The sequence below is a fragment of the Fistularia commersonii genome, chromosome 13 (assembly GCF_037954325.1).
Source record: "Fistularia commersonii isolate RoL2024-O1a breed Wild chromosome 13, RoL_Fcom_v1.0, whole genome shotgun sequence".
NCBI lineage: Eukaryota > Metazoa > Chordata > Actinopteri > Syngnathiformes > Fistulariidae > Fistularia > Fistularia commersonii.
Window position 1 is genome coordinate 16231745 of NC_141296.1, and position 19371 is coordinate 16251115.

Here is a 19371-nt window from a genome sequence, read left to right on the forward strand (position 1 = left end):
TCGCGGCGGGGAAAACGTCGGGCGTCGCCGATTCCCGCTCTCGGAGTCACGGGGGAGTGTCCCGTGCGGTTCGGAACGCCGTTTCGAAAGCCCCGTGTCGGCGCCGCCTCTCGGATTCCTTCTTTCATTTCGACGCGGGCGACGGGAAGACTCGGCGTCCGGCGCCGGCGCCGTCGCCGGGGTCCGCGCGTCGGGGGGGGGCAGCGGGTGTTAACGGAAAGAAAAAGAAAACCCAACTCTCTTCAGAAAGCAGCATTCAAAATCTTATTTTAATTTGTATATTTACTCCATAAACATTATTACAAAACTCAGCAAGTTACCAATATTACATTATCACCATACAGGCTTGATCACAAATATTTAAAACCTTTGCAACAGTTACAACAAAACAAAAAACAAAATAATACCCAAATAATTTACATGAAAATCTATAAAACAGCAAATTGTTCACAAATTATATTTTTTCCAAGTTTTCATTTTTTTTTTTTTTCTTTGCTAATTTGTGTTTTGCACAGTAACACAACACCCTCACAACAAGATCATGTTCTTATTACAAAACTCCCAACAAAATGTAAATATTTCTAGTTTTTCTGCTGATACTTTCATATTTTGGTTTTTAAAACCAGAAACTTGTCATCGTATATCCTTTCCACTGCCCGTAGTGGCGCATAAAAGGTTACTCACACACACAAATACTTCACAGCACTTTCTAAGAAAAATATACACTTACAAAATATGTTACAAATTGGCACACAAAAAATATACAAGATTTTGTTGTGTCAAGAGTTCATTAAGATTCCTTCTGGTAACAACTCTAGACAGTATATATAAAGCTCGGAAATCTTTTCATGAAAAGAGCAAAAGTAATTCCAATCAATGTCAAAGAATCATGAAGTGAATACATCAAACGTAACGTTATAATATACATTCATAAAGAGGGTTAGGTACCTAATCTACTTTGCATTTCTTTTTTGTTAACTCTGAAAAAAAAAGACAAAAGAAAGAGGAAGGAAAAAAGTAAAAAACAGAAAAGAAAAGAAAAGAAAAGAAAAGAAAAAAAAAAACAACATTTGTCAGCTTTCTTAGCACCATTAAAATGAGGCAGCTCAACAGTGGCACGTTTTTGAAAACACAACAAAAGAGAAAGAAAAGAAAAAAACGAAATAAAAACCCAACTATGAACTCAGAGAAGTACATTCAATTTGACAATAGGCAGAAATGAGAGAAGGCAGACGAAGCGGGCTTTGCGGCCCGCGTGAAGCTTCCCGTCAGCAGCTTGTCTTGGTCCTAACCCTGATACACTGGAGAAAAGAAACGTAGGATCATGGCCGAGAGAAGAGGAAAACAAAAGAGACGGAGAAAGACTGACGATGAGACTCTTCCCGTTTGCCGGCGATCGCTTCTCGTCACGTGCGCGTCAGAATTATCGCGCCGGTCACGCCGGAGGCCCGCTTTGCCGTCCGACGTCGCTTCCCGAAACGCGCGGAGTCGACGGGCGAAGCCGAAAAGCCAAATTTGAACGGGCGCCCGCCGGGCGTCGGTTCCTTGGAATCGAGGTTTTCGCGAATTCATGACGGATTCGATTGACGGGATTTCCGCAGAGGTGAATCCCACGCGTGGAGCCCGTTGTCGGATACGGATCTGTTACGGTTTGTTTTGTTTGTTTTTTTTCAATTTGTGCGCTTCGTTCGCGGTTCGTTTCGAACGGTGACGACGCTCGAAAACGAGCCGAGCGAAACCGAAGTAAAAATCCCGACGCGGAGCTCGTGGAAAAAACGAAAACGAGATCGCCGCGTGTTTTCACATTCGCCGCCGACGGCCAAAGGCGCTTCCTAAGTCCGCGTGAGACCGCGTCCGAATCCGTCGCGGGGGAACGAACCGCCCGGGATTTCCGATCCGACGAATCGCCTCCCGGCTCGCCCTCAAACACCGGCGCCGCCCCTCCTCGGTCCGGAGAGAGCGGGTCGGCACGAACCCGTTTCCCCTCCTGGTCCTCTACGGCGGTCTTCGCTCCACGACGGATTTCCCCCTTTGTCTCTCTTTTGTTGCTTCTCGGTGCCGGGTGATGTTGAGGTAAATTTAATTTGGCAAACAAAGTAGGGGAAACAAGGAGAAGGAGTCTTTCTGATTTGGTTTAGTGAGTGGCGGCGTACCACTGCCAGCTGTTGGTGCCCTCATCAGAGAAGAGAGAAAAGTCCCAAATAAAGAATTCCCGTAGTGGCCTGTAAGTCTCTGGCCCGTAAGGAGTCTCCATCCCGAGCAGCCAATATTCCAATGGATAGAAAATAGGAACAGCCAATATTCACACATATATAAGAGGTCATTTACACAGCATCGTTACTTTTGGCACATTGATTTTAAGGTTATAATTATCATCTTTTTCTTTTTCCTTTTTTTCCTTTTTTTTTTTTTTGCAAATATTGCATGTCCCTGTACAATAACATTGACAAAAATACTCTGAGGGTGGAGCTTTTATGAATTTTGCAAGGCGTAAAAATGTAAATTTAGATCACCAGTTCTCGTACACTCCATACGAAAAAGAAACGCTCGAGAAAAGGGAACGGAAAAATGATTCCAACCTTGGAGGGGGGGGGGGGGGGGGGCGAGAGAGCGAGAGAGAGAGAGAAAAAGAGAGAGAGAGAAAGAAAGAGAGAGAGAAAAAAAAAGAGACATCTGATATGTCATCGATACAAAATGGTCCCATCTTGTGTTTTCAAGATGTCTCGGGCTTAAATAGGTGCTCATTAACGGTAGGTTTCCCTCTTGCAATGAGCCAGGCAGTGTATGAAGGACAGCGACAACAGGACATCCATAGTCTGCATACAAAAACAGATGAGGAGGAGGGGGTGCGTAGATGTCACTCAATGCATTTGTGTATATAGCTACATCTTTATGGGAAAAGGGGTATAAATACATAATTCGGGGGGGGGGGGGGGGCGCTCGTTTTTCTGAGAAAATACGAAAACAAAGTTCCTCAAAAAGGCGACAGAACTGTTTTCAAGGCTTATTCTCTTTTTTTTTCTTTTTTTTTTTCTTCAGACAAAGAAAAAAATTAAAACGTCGATAAGAGGAACAAACGAAGCGGAAACAACAAAAGCAAGAAAAAATGCAGCCGTGGTCGTTTTAAATCTCAATCAAGCTCGACACAATCACTCAATAGGTAGTTTGCAAAGTACAAGAAGTTTTTCATGCAGATATTAAGTTCCTCTTCGGGGCGGGGGCGGGGGTTCGGGGGGGCGGGGGTTCGGGGGGGTTCGGGGGGTAAAAGGAAACGGGAGTAGTCAAGGGGAACATTGTACTCATGCAGCTCTGGCATAGCGTCAGTGTAGGTATGCTCGGGGGGGCGGAGGGAGGCCGAGCAGGCGGTGGGAAAAGAGAAAAGGGAGTGCAACGGCAGCTGATAACAAAATATTACCTCAGTTTCTCAAAAGAGGTCATCAGCGCTAAGTCCTTATTCGGGTCTCTCTCGGCTCGCTTCCCCTTCAGCGTCTCGATCCGAGGAAACTTTGCACTGGTTTTGTGGCGGTACAGCTTTTTGTGCGCGGGCCCGGGGTTGATAAAGTTTGGCTTGTCGAACATGTTGCATCCCAGAGCGAGTTGGGGAAACAGGGGATGAGCGGGGTTGAATTTGGCCTGGTTCTTCCCTCCCTTTCCTCCCGCCTTCCTGCCCCTCCCGGCCCCCGCGAGCACGGCTCCCTTCTTCTTCAGGTCGGCCTCGGTGCCCGCCAGGATTTTGAGAGTCTTCAGGTTGAGGCTGTTGGCCTCGGAGGGCATGCAGGCCTCGGACATGGGGTTCCACAGCGGCTCGATGGAGGCCATCATGAACCTCTGGACCTCGGCCATGCCGGACACGATGTTGGACAGGATGTTGGAGGGCTCCTCGAACTCTCTCTGGTCGTCGCCCACGAGACCGTTGCCCTCCGACCAGCCGGGGCCGGACCAGTCGGCGGCGGCGGCGGCGGCGGCGGCGCGGGCGTCGGCCGAGCCGGCGCCGCACCCGCCCGCCTGGCTCTTGGCCGCCTTGTCCTCCAGCATGGCCTTTATCTTTTTGGTGGAGCGCGAGTTCTGCTTGGGCGCCTTGGCCTTTTCCGATTTGGGAGTCCTGGGCGCCCGGGCTTTCTTGGGGCTCTGCCCGGCGGCGGCCGCCTGCTTGCAGTTGCCTTTCCGCTTCGACTTGATGCTTTTCGCGCGAGCCGCGTCGCCGGCCCGCTCGTCGAACTCTTTCGCCTCCGACTCCTTCTTGTCCAGACACAGGATGTCCTGACCGTTGAAGTTGTGAAGCGGGAACTGAGCGTCCTCCGCCGCGTATCCGTTCCCGGCGTGCTCCCGTCGCCGCATCGCATCGCAGTTCCACTTGACGTCGGCGCCGCAGTCCAGCGTCATGTCGCTCACGTCCTGGTATTTCCCGACGTTGCCCGGCGCCTTGGCCTCGCGCCCCGCCACCTGGGGCGACAGGTTGGGCGTCTCGGGAGGCGAGAGCTCCGAGAGCGACGAGTGTCGGAACTTGTCGGGGGTGAAGTTGGAGATGTCCAGCAGGTCCGAGGACTCCCTGAGCGGCGTGAGAGCCTCCACGCTCTGCTGAATCACCACTTTGGGACTGCAGTGAGCTAAAAAGCTGTCTCGGCCCTCCTCTTCGCCCTCTCTCTCGCAAGATTTGAGGCTCAGGGAGCTGTAATTGCTGGAGGAGGCTGACAAAGACCCCACTGAGTCATAGCTGATGAGTCTGCCGTTGTCTGTGCACAGAGATCCTCTCTGGTATTTGACCTGGCCCTCCGCACAGGTAGACTGGCACGCTTTCAGATCGGCTGCGGCGGCGGCGGCGGCGGCGGCGGCGGCGGCGGCGACGGCGGCGGCGGCGGGTCGCAGCCCGGCCTCGCTCAGGTAGTTCTTCTCGTAAAGAAGTCCGTCCGCCTCGGGGCTCAGCCGGTCGTAGTTAGAAACGGGGAGGCCGTCGCTCAGCGGCACCGCGGCCGGGAAGTTGCCGGGCGCCATGGGCGTCTCGGGGGTCTCGGGCCCGAAGTTCCGGCCGTGATTGGCGCAGAGCTGCGGGTGCCACAGCTGGGGAAAGCTGGGGCAGTTCTGGGGCGATTGCTGGAGCTCGGACTCGGAGGGAGGCGACAGGACGCAGCTTTGGGCCAGCTGCAGGGAGGAAAATTGTTTCTCCTCCAAGGACAGCGGCACGGAATACTGCTGCCGGGAGGGCTGCTGAGGGAAAAAGGAGATGGACGCCCCCGCGGAGGAGTCCGTCGCATCCAAAAGGGTCTGCAGGTAGCCTCCCGGGATCACGGGGACGCCGGCTCGCACCTCCTCCGAGGACGCCGCTTTCTCGGGCGGGCGGGACGCCGCCGAAACGGGAAAAGGGAATTTCTCCTCGTCGGGGCCGTCGGGGAAGCGGGGCTCGGCCGCGGCCGCGGCTGCGGCCGGGCTCACGCTCGCCTCCTGCGGCGCGGCGTCTTCGGTGGGCGCGGCGGCGGCGGCGGCGGCGAGGCGGGCGTCCGCGTCCCGCGTCGTCGCGGCGCTCCCTTCCTCTCCGCCCGCCTCTTTCGTCCTCTTGCTCCTCAGTCTGGCTTCGCTCTTGAACTTCCTTATCCTGATTGTTTTATCGGCCCCCAACCTCCTGCCCTCCCTCTCCTCCCTCTCCTGGGAGCGGCTCTTGGTCTTGAACGCCGTCGCGACGGAGGCGGCGTCCGACGCGTCCGAGGGGTCCGGCGGCGCCGTCGCGGCCTCCTCCTCCTCGGCGACGCCGACGTGGCCGCGATCAGAGAGGAGAGGGCGGCGTTCCGCGGCCGATTGATCCACGGCGTGAATCCTCTGAACCCTGAGTCGGTTCGCAATCTTGTATTTCCTTTTGGGATGAGCGGGATTGAAAGGGCGATGATGCCGTCCGTTGAGATGAAAACCACGTTGCTGTTTATCTCTGGCAGCCAGCTTGAGCTGTTCCCGTCTCTCTCTTTGCCTCTCCTGCCAGAAATCCTTCAGAGGAGCCAGCGTCTCATATTTGCTTATTGTGTTGGCGCTTAAGCTTACAGTGGCATCCACGGGGTTCAGCTTGCCCAGTTTCACCGACATAAGTCTCTCTCCTTTAAACCTGTTAATGATGATGTACTTGATGACCACGGGGGGCTCTTTGCGACACGATTTCCTCCGTTTTTTGGGGCACCAGTCCACGTCTTCCTCCTCCTTCTGACCGGCGGAGGCCTTTTCCCGTTTCTCGGCGTTCTTCTCGCTCTCGAGGGAGTCCACGTCGTACAGGTAGTCGTCGCTGTATCGCACCTTCCTCTTGGAGCGCAGCCCGTAGTTGAGCGGGTTGGACGGGCCCAGGAACCTCTTCGAGTGGCCCTTCTTGAAGTGGCCCTCGTGCGGGGTGTCCGAGGAGGAGCCGGTGCACGAGCTGTCGTCGCTGAACTCGCCCGACTCCTCGGTGGAATTGAAATCCACCGGGTAGCCGACCTTGGGGGTCGACACGGGCGAGCAGCGGGAGCCGTCCCGCGGGCTTCGGCCGCCGGAATCTCCCGCCTTTTGCTCCGGCGCCGTCTCCAGGGCCGGCTCGTCGGTCCGGAGCTGGAGCTCGTCGGCGCTCCTCCTCGGCGGCCCCGCCCCGTCCTCCTTCTTGGCGCAGCTGGCCAGGACGCTCGGGAAGAAATTGAACTGCGTCTCCTCCTGCAGCACGTTGGTTTTCTCCCGCATGTTGTCCTGGAAAGACTCGTAACGGATCTTGAGCGAACACACGTCGCTGCTCAGGGTGGAGTCGTCGTCCTCGTCGTCGAACAGATTGTCCACGTCTTCCTCGGAGAAGAGGTTGACCGACAGCTCGTTTTTAGAACAGAGGTCCAGCAGTTCCATCTTACTCTCGCTGATGAAGGACTCAAAGTAGCCCCAGTCCTGGCCGGCGTTGGCCAACAGCACCTCCTCCCCGCTGACTTTGTCCAGCAACAGTCCCTCGTACAAGTTCTTGGCTGTCGCGTCGTCCTCGGGATCGTCGCCGTCGTCGGCGGTCTTGTTCCCGTCCGCCCTCTTGCCCTCGCCCGGGGCTTTCGGGAGGGGAAAGCTCAGCAGCTGGTCGGAGAGGAGCTGTTCCCCGTAGTGACTCGCCGCCTCCCCGGCGTGGCTCAGGCACTGGATGCTGATGTCGTTGATGTCGGAGAAGTCCTCTCTGCCGACTTCGCCTATCCGCGCGTTCAGCCCGGCCTCCGAATCGGCGTCGGCGGCCGGGTCGTGAGGCGGGTTCTGGACGGAGTTGGTGCCGGTGGCGTCGCGGGTCTCGATGAAGCAGCCCAGGCAGGTGCGGGCCGGCCGGAGGAGGCACTCCTCCGTCAGGGCGGAGACGCCGCCGGGCTCCATCATCGTCGCCGGCAGAGGCAGGGCGACGGGCAGAGCGAGGGAGGTCTTCCGGGCGTCTCCCGTCGGCCCCCAGGAGGCGGCGAGCGACGCGGGGCCGGGGCCGCCGTCGGCGTGGGGGATCACAGCCGCGGCCTCGCGGGAAAGGGGGCAGGGCGCCGTCGCCTGACCCAGAGACAGATCGGCGCCGAAGGGGTGCCGGAGAGCCGGCGACGAAGGCGCGGCGCTCAGGTGTGGCGGGCGGGCCTCGCCGGGGGGAGAAGGCGACGCGGACGAGTCTCTGCGCAGACTCAGCTCGCCGCGCTGCTCACATACCCCTGTGGGAAAAAGAGGAAACTCTTTTAGCTCGCCGTCCTGCGCCTCCAATATAAACCATGATTTCTCAGCTCGTGAAAATGACCCACGAATCCGACCCTTCTATGAGAATCGGAATCGTTCATCAAAGGCCACGCGACGGCGTCAGCGGAGCACATAACGCTCGCGGAACATCGTGATGAGCAGACGCGAAACGTCAAGGCGTCGATCGATTCCGAGTCGGTGTGGCGATTGGGGAAAAAGCTGTTTTTAAATCGGACAGATTTGGTCGCGAGACCCACGGCGCCTCCCGGAGGTCGTGAGTGTGAACGGGTGACGTGCAGGGTGTGTGTGTGTGTGTGTGTGTGTGTGTGAAGTGAGTTTGACTGAACGTTGTGTGATGCGTCTTTGATACAGAGTGTGTGCGGAAGGGAGAGTGTGAGCCATGATTCGAGATGATTTATTGACGATGCCTTGGAGTTTTGAGCGTGAGCGACTATCCGAGTTACCGTACCAGACTGTTATCGACGAGGTCGGGATACTTTCGATGACGCCGATGGCCGAGCGCACCTGCGCTGCTTTCTTCGTTTTCGTTGCTGTTTCTTTTCGTCGCTCTATTGATATTGTCGTTTAATTCTAGTCGTGTATTCTTCACCCTCACCCGACGTCGCCCGTTGTCATCCCTGTTGTTCTCCGCCGCCTATTTCTTAATTTTTTGCTCATTTCATTATTTGGTCTTGCTATCTTCTGTCTCCTGCCTTTCTATTTATTATTATATTCATATTTATTTCCTTCTTTTTTGGATTTATAACTGTTATAACTGCTGCTGCTGATCAATAAAGTTTATCTTATCTTACATTTAAAAGAAATACGCCTATAAAACCTGACACAAGCAGGATATAGTTCATTTTTGGCCTCGTTTAAGCCCAAAAGTTTAGCGATATATGAAATGAAACCGTCGTTGCCCCAAACACACGTCAGAGAGCCTTTAAAAGAGGAACGAAACGGCACAAAATTCCATTCGATGAAATGGACACGTCGAGTATAAATGCGGCCGATCGCACGCATCGGTCGTTGCAACGCATGCGATCGCCTGGATTTGTATCAATTCTATCTGCTTTCCTGTCACCGGTAATATTACCCGATCCCACGTGCCGCCCGGAGCGCCGAGGAAAGAAACAAAGTGAGAGAAACTATTCAAAGTTGACCCGGCATTATCGCATCGCGTAACCCGTGGCGGCCGCAATTTTATGTTGTTGTTTTAGTCCCAAGAATAGTCCATTAAGTGTCAGGCTGAAAGATTACACCGTCCTGTTTATCGGAGCGCTCTGCCGCACAAATCTTTCCTCCCTACAGTTTTTTCAATTTATTGCTCGGGGTTGTGCAAAATAAAGCCGAGCGAGATTTGCATCGCTATGTAAGGTTGAATTTGTTTTCACGAAAACGTCTCAATCGGCTGACGGCAGAGCGAACTCGGCGCACGATATCGCTAATATGTCATTGAAAAGCATCGGTTATTTCATCGTGGCTCATCTAACTTTGCTTTTTAGCATCGAGACACAACATGGGCTGGCAATCGTAATGGCAGTGACGACAACGTTGAAAATGATGTGCGCGCGCGCGCGCGTGTGTGTGTGTGTGTTTGTTTTTTTTTTTTTTTACAGGTTGATTATGACAATGTCTTAATCAGTTGGAGACATCCATCTGATGAGTAACAATCAAAAGCCGCAGAAGCGAGCTTGTAGCAGCAGGCAGATCGCTTTGTTTGCTCCTCATAATTAGATGACAGCCGCCGAGGCAAGTACGTACATATGGGACACGACAAGCCCATATGTTGGAGACCGTATTACCGATACCATCTACACCTGCCTCCTTTACCGTCCCGTGCCGCCGCCGCCGCCGCCGCCGCCGCCGCCGCGAGATGGTTAAAAATTAAAACGCGTGCCTGGACAATTAATGCATTTTCAAAGATTCGCCGGCAAACGTCGTCCGTTTTCAGCCGAGATGCGCGGAGTCGCTATTGACGTATTGATTAAATGCTGGAGGGACGGCCGCGACGCATACAATTTCCAGCGCGGCTATTCTAGCGGCGAGTATGTTCTGAATGCGGAAACGATATGAGAGCTATTTAATGAGGTAATGAAATTTGCGAGAGCAAGTCTCCGAGGGTCCGCGGCCCGCAGACACATCGGAGCGACTAGAATGCCGAGTACAACTGCGCTACTGTTATCCTTAATGATGAAAATCTCAAGAGAAACAGGCATGTCCCTTCCTCCTCTTTGAATCCGAAAACTGCTTTTGCAGCAACGTGTCGGAGGCTGCGGCGGCTGCGGAGGCTGCGGCGGCATGACGGCGGCGACGCGTTCGCCAGACGTTCCTCTCGCTGTGCAAGAGAAAATGACCTCGGAGCAAAAGCGCGTTCCGACCGGTGACGTCCGCCGAGTAAAACGTCTTTTCCGTTCGGCGTTTAGCAAACATCTCGGTGCGATATCAGCGGTTTGACCCTCGTGACGCTGCATGCCGTCCTACGGTGCACGTGGGCTCTCGTGGCGCTATCCGGTAACGATTGCAGTATGTATTTTATTTGTCACGCAGACGTTAACTTTCGCCGTCTATGTTTTTACTAAACCGATGCCATCACAGCAAAAAGATCATTCAAATTTGCTGTGAGACCGTAAACGTATCCCGTTTCCCCGGGCTTTAGCAATCTATCCCTACCACTGTGTGTGTGTGTGTGTGTGTGTGTGTGTGTGTGTGTGAGTGAGTGAGTGAGTGAGTGAAACGGAGAGCAATAGAGTGTGAGTCTTGGCCTGGGGGGGGTATAGTGTTATCGAGAGGCCATCTGTCTCCAGCTGGACCATTAGCTCTTCAGCTGTTCAGAATGTACCACAGATCAGTCAGTCAGACAGGTACACAAACACACACACACACACACACACACACACACACGCAGCGGCATCTTACACACACGACTGTGGCTGAAGAATGATATTGGCATCGGAGGTCAAAGGGAGATTGTGAGGCTGGTATTCTCCGATACGGTCCCGACATAAATCGGCCTCTTGGTCCGGCCGGACGTAAAACGTAAGCAAGGCGAACATCAGAAATCCAACGGCCGCCGGTGGGTGACGCTCAACTCTGGAGGAACCGCAGCTATCGGAGGAAGTCGTCTTAGAATAGAAGCCGAGGTCGGATGCGACAGAGCCCGTAAAATCTGGCACGGGCATTTCACCAGTGAACATATGGAGGGACCCCGGCTGCTGGCAGGCGGCGGTGAACTTCTGATCTTCGGCCCTGCCAAGCGCCGCCATGCTAGACAGCCTGAGCACAGAACAGAAAAAAAAAACCGGACCGTACCGGATTAGACCGGTTAGATGCGAGGTCTCATCCGTCCGTCTCGGCGCTTGATTCCCCCGAGCTGATCCCGGGCCGAACGTCGCGACGGGACAAACACGCGATGCGTCCCGTGTAAGAACTTCAAAATCGATTCTTCGGCGGTGTCGAGTGCATGAACAAATCCCACGGTGAGCAAACTCCCGTTCGGAGACGAAAACGGCTGACGAATCCCTTTTTTTTCCTCCGTTTTGATGGCTTCTCGAAATCGCTTCTCGTTCACGTCTCTGTTTCCCCGCACCTTAGCTTTGTTAGACGGTGGCTTTTACATTTGTAAAAAGAAAAAAAAAAAAGAAATCGCTGAACCGGCTGTTCTGCGGCTCAACCACCCGGGGCGTTCGCTCGCTCCCTCGTCCGGCCGATGGGGCGTCTACGGAAGCCGCTCGCTTCCCGACGCTCCGTCTTTAGGTGACAATTTGTGAATGGCGGCGGCGGCGGGGGGTCGGTCCCGTCCGCACGGGGGATCTATAATGAACGGCGTCACTGCAGAGTTACACCCCGTCCTCGCGAACCCTTTCCTCGACTCAGAATTCGCTGCTCTTTCCCTTCACCTCCCCTTGTTCTCCCCACGGGCGTTTTGCATGTAAATGGCCATTTTTTCTCCCGATTTTTTGGCGAAGAAACGCCGATTCCGGTCACTCTGCAAAGCCCAGATAAATCCCGTCTGCCGACCGGCGGCGCCGGATGAAAGCAAACTATAGGGGGCGGCGGGAAGCGGCCGAACGAGCGGGGAAAAAAATGTACGTCGTCGGGAGTTTGATGCGACGCGTGATTTAGATGATGGAAGGGGTTTGCTGTGCAAAGTCACCGGGGAGGGCTGACAAAAACCAAAGGACGGAAACAAAGAGGAGAGATTAGCCTTTTTGTCCCGTGTCAATGAATGCGAATGAGTGTTTAAGAATTAATGGCCGCGACCTTTCTCGCTTTTCCGTCTGTTTATGGAAAGAGGAAGATGCGGATTTTAGGCTCTGGAAGCGTCGGCTGAGAGGGCTTTGCAGAAAGCCTCATTTCATTGGACTTTTTTGGGGGCTTTTCGTGAAAAAAAGATCAAATCGTCCGAGAAACACGGTCAAATGGATTGAGCCGAATGTAGGAGCTCGAGGTCCGAAAAGCGTCCCGATAATACGAACGGCCTTTTCAAAGTCTGGAAGGCGCGGAAAGAATAAGCGCTCGGAAGTTGCGGTCGGGATTAAAACTTTAAACGATGGATTTTCACGCTTCGGACGCGAAAAACTCACCCGGGTTGTCGGCGTCGTTCTCCTCGGAAGTCTTCACCATCAACGTGAGACCGCTGTCCGTTAACGCGTCCATCAATACGGCTCGACGCTGCACCTCCTACGCCTCATTTTGACCGGCCCACCTGTAGGAAAGGAGAGCGAGAGGGAGGACAGAAAGGAAGAGAAGGAGATGGTTATCGAAGGGCGACTCGCGGTACATTTTATCACGAGAGAGACACAAAAGTTACGGGGGAGCAGATCGAAGAGAGCTTCGACGTGAAAAAGACCCCGGGGTGACGGAGCCGTCGCTGCTTATCGTTATTTTTCAGTCCTCCTCCGTATTAAAGATCCCACCGTAATATTAGTTTAAATTTCGCCGAGCGAAAAAGTCAACAACGAAATCGGGGCTGAGATCGCTATGGCAACTGCGTGCCACACTATCCTATTTTAAGCTTCATTTAACATTTATAGCAGAGTTGTTAACCTGCGCGAACCTTACATAGGCAGCTCTGAGTGTATTTGTTTATTGTAATTAGCCGACTCCCTCCCTCCTCTGCGCCGCGGCAGCGGGAGAAGCCGCCCGGCTCGAAGAGGGGAGATTAAAGAGATGTGACGGAGGCGCCGACAGCAAAGCGTGAACGGCGACACGACTCGATACCGTTGCGAGTGACGGAGACGGTGGGTCGGGGGATGATTGACCGAGCGCCCCCTGTGCACCGGGTAGCGTGTTCTACTCGCCAAAGGAGACGGTTTGACGTTTGTCGGGGCGGGTCGGTGGGACGGCGGTGACGCGGCGGGCCGTCAAATGCCGATCATTTGACGCCGGGCCGTTTTATCCGTTTATTGTCCCGGGCGCCTCCCTCTTCGCCTTTCCCTCGCCGTCTCCTTCAGACCTTTTCTGGAAGAGCGCCGCCGCGGGAAGACAAATGAGCCGAGGGAGAGGATCTAATAACATGATCTCCTTTTGGTGCGAAAAGGGTGGCTGGGAGATTAAGACGGACGGCAGACAATAAGGCGGTGTGCAGCTGACTACAAACAGCAGCCGTCTCTTTCATCCTATTGCTTCTAAATGTCATTAGCTGCTCACTGACCTGAGCGCCAGAGCTACCTGAAGGGAACCCCTGCTCCAGCTTACCGTCGCGTACACGCCGGCTCAGCGGGTGATTACCTTACGAGCCATCGGATCTGCTCGTGCGCGCGGCGGGCGCGAGGACCCCGGCCCGGAAGCGTTCCCGCCGCTCGGCCCGAAGCTTAAGCGCACGCGAACGTTTTTTTTTGAAGCCGTCTCGCATCCGGTCCGTGTGATGAGGAAATGGATTACACACAGGTGGAGATGAACGCGTCCTCGGACCGGAATCGATACCCCCCCCCCCGCCCCCCGCCGCCGCCCGCCGAGCCGGCCGACCCGGACGAGCGGACCGGCTATATCAACCGTTTCGAGGCGACAATCCCGGGAAGTGTGAAAAAGAGAAGTCGGAGCGGCGCCCTATAAAATATTGGCAGTCGCCAGCGAGCACAGTCGCAGCGACACAACACACAGCTGAGCTGCTGGTCAGGCTGCATAAGTCTTGCCAGAGCTCAGAGCCAAGAGTGTGTGTGTGCATGTGTGCGTGTGTGTGTGCGTGTGTGTGTGTGTGTGTGCATGGGCGCACACACCTATGTGTATGCTGAGGTCCCTGCACGCCTGTGTGTGTGCTTGTGCCCGGTTGCATGTGTGTAAGACAAAGCCCCAAGGCTGAGGATCCACAGCATCAGCATCCACTGGCAGAAGTTGCACATACAATCCTAGAGCGAGTGTGTGTGTGTGTGTGTGTGTGTGTGTGTGTGTGTGTGTGAGGAGGCAGAGGGGAAGAGAGGCAGGGAAAATGAAAGCCAGGCATTTCGCAACACTATCCAACACCTCTGCTGCCAGCCAGCTCCAGAGCCTCAAATGTGTTTATTTATCACATTATTCATGATTCTCCTGTACCCCCCCCCTCGCCCCCCCCTCCCCCTGGACTTTCCCTCCATTTACCATCTCGGCCACACTGTCAAGACCTGACGAGAGGCCATTTCATTAATGAAGATGGACTAACTGCAATGGAGAGTGCACATAAATTGGAGCTACAGCCAACAAGCATGTCCAATTTGCCAAGCGGTTAAGCCTGCGTCGCGGGTGCAGCGCGAGTACCGCGCGGCTACAACCGACGGGATCATGCCAATCCGATTCTTCCGTCCGCGCCATTAATACTTCGCTGAGGGCGCTAGCGTCTAACTCTGCGGGAAAACGCCGGTTAAACACCGCGCGGTCTCTTCTGGAACGGGTGAGAAGCCGGCGAGAAATCTCGGACCCCCCCGCCATTATTCTTATTTGCGGGTCGATGGACTGAAGTGGGAACAAAAAGAAAATCCGAACCGAATGATCGGGATGCAACGCGTCCTTTAAAAACCCTCCTCTGCGCACTCTGCGTGAACAAGATAAGAACATGTTTGCTCGCTCCGTACGCTCGCCCTTATCGACCCCACGATCTCATTCCCGCAAGCCTCATCTTGGCGCCCGGTTTCACCGCGTGTCTCTCGGATTCGACGGCGGTCTTCCCGGAGGTTCAGGTATGAAACGCTTGAAAATATGAGGCCGGGTCCCGGAGCAGGAGTGAACGAACACACAAAGGGCTCATTGTAACACGAGAGGGAAACGGGAGGCCGCCGGGTGCCAACGGATGGCGAACCGCGGGACTCTCAAAGAGGTCACAGAAGCGGTGGGAACACGCATCCGAACAGAAAGACCGAGCAGGAACGGTTTAAACCGCTGCCGGTCTTCTCAGCGCGGGTGTGGAGTTTCGGGGCGAGTTTCGTGCCTCCCGACGCGGGGTTATAATTCCGTGCTTCGCCGGAACACGGAGAAACACTCGCGTGTAGAGACGGGTAATCCGGTTGCATATTCTTTCAAGTTGAAAATTGGGATTGCGCCTTTCGCCACGCGACGATCGGGCTCCCTTTAGAAGCTGGAAATGTGACGGAAGATCAACATTTGATCGGGAAGACTTGCATGTTCGGAGTAGTCGGTCGTTACCGACAGCGAGCGACCCGGGGACGCGTCGGGAAAGGAAAGCGATTAGCGTAGCCCAGATGTCCAGCGCTGACCGCACAAACAGTCACATCTGGACTTTGTTTTGCACCGCATCACACAAACACGCTAATTGCATGTTGACAATGAGCCGGCGGCGTGAAAACGATCGGGCCGGTAAAACCCGAGGCCGGACAGCGACGCCCGAGGGACTGACCGAGACACAAGAATACCGTCGATATTGTGGAGGGAGGCGTGTCCACAGACAGAGAGAGAGGGACTTTGAAGGCCGGGACTATGACGGGAAAAGAGGTAGCGAGGCCAGAAGCTCGGGAGCGCCTTTTAAGCTATTCTATCATCGTATCGGCGGGGAGAGAAATGGAGTACGGGTTACCTTGAAGAAAGCGTTGGCGAGGAATGTTCCGCAGGTGAAAAGGGTGTCACATCCAGACACAAAGGAGTCAGTGATGAGGCCGGAGCTCGAAATTGAAGGTGTGATGTTCGGTGTTGTTAGTGGCTGTGCCCCGCGGGTAGGACGCCAGTTAGAAGAGAAGGAGAAATTCTGGAGCGATTTCGACCGAGTGATGCAGAGTTTCCCCGGAGGTGAGAGAGCGGTAATTGGCGTAGACGTAGTCGATGAGCATTTCGGTGCGGCGATAGAGGGGATGACGGCGATGGTAGGCTCTGGAAAAAGGGATGGAAATGGCTGTCGTGAATGCTTCCGTCCAGAAGAGGCGGTGACTTCTAAGAGTGCTGGCGGGAGCACGCATCTTGTGGACTAAGGAGCGGTGGGTGAGAGCGTCGCCTCCGAGCGCTCTGGAGATACTTCCGTATGACTGGACACCATGTGATCGGGGAGGCAGCCGGGAGCGTCGTCTGGAAGGAAAGTAGATCCCTGCGGTGGGACGAGCAAGTGAAGGAGAAAGAGGTTCGCTCAGAAGAAGCGGGACAACAAGAAGGGGTAAAGGAGTCAGGTGAGGGTACAGGTGGCGAAGCCCAAACAAAGCGTGCGCGATGACTCGTATGCTCGGTTGGACGGTAAGGAGGGAGGGACTGAGTTCTACGGACTGACGGGTTCTGGCGATTAAGGATGGAGACGGAAATGTACTGACAGGCGCAAGAAGTGTGACGGGGAGACAGAAAGGGCACTTTGAGGAGCTGATGAATGAAGAAACTGAGAGAACGAAGGGCCAAAGAGGTGACGTAAGGTACGCGTTGAACAGGAGGCGTCTCGGAGAGGCGGCGGGGGGAGTTTTATTTGGCGTGATCGTTGATCGGGAGGGGCGGCGCGCCGGTTCGCGCTTCGGCCTCGCAGCACAAAGCACCCCGCGGGGTCAGACGAGTCAGACGTCGGCGTGGGTTTCCTGCGGGTTCTCCGCTTTCCTTTCGCCTCCAAAAACATGTCGTCCGCCCGTACACGTGGCCCCGCCGCCGACCGGGGACCGGTCGCCCCAGGACAGCCGGGATGGGCTCCGGCATCCGAAGCGCAGGATAAGCGGCAGATGACGGACGAAGGGCGGGAGCGCGCATTGGTGAGCGGCGGTACGGTTTCGTGCCGCGAAAGAAAGGCTACCACAGATGCAGTGTTCGCTTTGATAATGTTGACAAGGATGTACAGGGAGCGTCAGAAAGCACGTGGATCTGGAACGGCGGGTGTTAGAGAGGGGCGGGGCTTGTGCCGGAGCTGGAAGACAGTGGTGAGCTGTGGCAGAGGAGATCAAGGTGGAGGCAGGACTGCGTCGTTCTTGTTCGCTACGGCGACGGACAGGCTGACGGATTAAGTTTGACGGGAATCTCCGCGGACTACGATGTTTACCGATGACATTGGGATCTGCAGCGGGAGCGGGAGGAGGAAAATCTAGAGGCGAAGGGATGCTCTGGAAAGACGGGGAAGGAAGGCTAGCTGCAGCGCGACAGAAAACCTTTGAGAATGAGCGGAACCAAAGGGAAGCAAAGAGTAGAAATAAAGAAAGTGGAGGTTTTTTCAGTACTCAGGGTCAACAGTCCAGAGCAGCGGAGAGAGCGGAAAAGGGTTGTGGCGTGAAACTGGACATGAGGAGAGAAGAGGGTGAGACGGAGGCAGACGATCGGCTGTGGCGACCGCTAAAGAGCACGGCAGAAAACGAGAAGAAGAAGAAGAAGAGGAAGACGGAGACCATTTGCTCTTTCACGTCCCCTTTAACCACGGCCATTCGCCCATCAAAGGTCGTCAGGCTTTGTCACGACACGCACAAGAGATGCTATTTTCTGAGGCGCGCAGAGACAAAACACCAATCCGAGGTCAAAGAGCCGAGCGGCTCGCGGCCCCGAGACCAAACACTTCGTCCCGTCCGGGCCGAAGCCGACCGCGGCGGCGGCGGCGTCATGGCGCGTCCGGTATTTAGGAAGGCGTCTCGGGCGCGTGCGTGAAATGAAAAACGGAATCGGCGGTCAATGTTTTTAATTAGGGCCGGTTGAGATGGTTAAATCAATTTTGCAATACCATTAACGGTCCGTATCAATATCCAGTAGAATATTATGAACGTGAAATGTATTTATTCATTATCTCGCCCGCATTTCCAGCACCGGGTCACCGCGGGCTGGAGCTAATCCCGTCCGACGCATCAAACAAAGCTGTGCACATATAGGAAATGAGATCGGCGTTAAACCAATATCGTCGCGTATTCGACCGGATCCCGGACATTTTCCACTTCGAGGCGATGCTTTCATGACACGGATAAACAAACGAGATCGTCGGCCATCTTGTTCCAAATGCGTCTTTTTAAAGCCCGGCGCCAGGTAGAATTCCCCGCGAAGCAGTCCGTCGACTGGATTTCCCAGGCAAAATTTAGCTAGTTAAAAGGAAACGGGTCAAAAATGTCCCCCGGAGACTTTCATTTTTGATGTTACGGAACAGAAAGCAGAAAACAAGAAAAAAAAAAAGGGTGGGAGGGGGAGCCGGCGAACAAAAGAAAAGCTAAAAGGAAGAGTGACAGAGCATGGACTTGGAGGAGGGCTAATGAGCCGAGCAGCGCCGCTGCCTTCCCCGTGTGTTGTTGTTAGCCGCTGTCGCCACTGAAGTGAGGATGCAGAGCGGAGGGAAGCTGTTGTCTCGCTGCTTTATGAAGACGCACGGACAAGCCGCACCGTGTTCCGCCGTCGCCGCCGCCGATCACAATAAAAGGTGACAGAGTTCCAAACACAAACCGGCCATTGAATAACAGATGGCGCGGGATGCGTTCTCGGGAAATCGGAGATTAACGGCGGGATCGCTGCCCCGAGATTCAGCTTCTCGTTTATTCTTATTCAACCGCTTTAAAAATCGGGTGTTAGGTAAGCGGGCCGACGGCGCAGACGTTCGAGCGTCGCGAAGTTAGCCGCGTTTTTCTCGAAAAGCTTCCTTAATTGAGTGAGTCGGAAACGTGGATGAGGGTGTTTTGTGAAGGTTCTCCTTCGGAGGTCAGCCTCCGTCCGACCCTCTCCTCCGGTAGGATATCTGCATATCAAAACAAAGGGATGGAGGACCGCCGATTCGCCGATGAACGCCTCCGGCTTTGTCGTCACGGTGACCCGCTCGTAATCGCCGCGGATAGAAAAATAGACAAATAAACGGCTACTCATCCGGCCAGGAGATATTCGGGGACGGACGACGTTTGAGATGATTTCCGTCGGGAATTATCCCGCTCTAATCTGACATGTTCCTTATAATCCGGCTCGCGGCGTTCGATAAAACGGCGTCCGATAAAACGGCGTTCTATTTGTTTGTTATCGTTTACGAACGTCGGGCTCCGACGGGACCGCCGCCGGTCATCGCAGGCGATCGGAGGATGCCAAAGTCGTCTAAAGAGCGGCTATAAACGAAATAGAAACGAACGCGAACCGTACCGATCTTTGTTGTCCGCGTGGACAAATAGGATAAAACAACTCGACGGTAACTCTGTTCTCTGCAAAGAAGTCGCTGGCCGCCTGCCATGTAGACTGGCTTTTGATACCTGCGCGGCGGCACAGACAAATCGCCGTGAATTTGTCCCCGACATCCGGGGGAAGACGGAGAGCGGCGGAGACGGCGAGATCTAAATCGGACGGCGCCCGCCGCGTACGGTG

At 54.6% G+C, this 19371-nt stretch overlaps 1 protein-coding gene across 2 annotated transcripts in view; it reads right to left on the reverse strand.

The window, feature by feature from the left end:
* Nucleotides 1-250: 250 nt before the first annotated feature.
* Nucleotides 251-19371, reverse strand: part of nexmifb (neurite extension and migration factor b) — a 53729-nt gene continuing 34608 nt past the window's right edge. Inside the window, exons 2-4 of one of the 2 annotated variants that reach the window (XM_086158362.1) lie at nucleotides 12264-12385; nucleotides 3416-7655; nucleotides 2603-2816 (exon numbers count right to left, since the gene is read on the reverse strand). In XM_086158362.1, coding sequence (XP_086014488.1) covers nucleotides 2714-2816; nucleotides 3416-7655; nucleotides 12264-12336 — 4416 coding nt within the window. In that variant the 5' untranslated portion in view covers nucleotides 12337-12385 and the 3' untranslated portion in view covers nucleotides 2603-2713. Of the gene's footprint in view, nucleotides 7656-12263; nucleotides 12386-19371 lie in introns of both variants that reach the window. The other variant, XM_086158363.1, reaches the window with a different exon arrangement.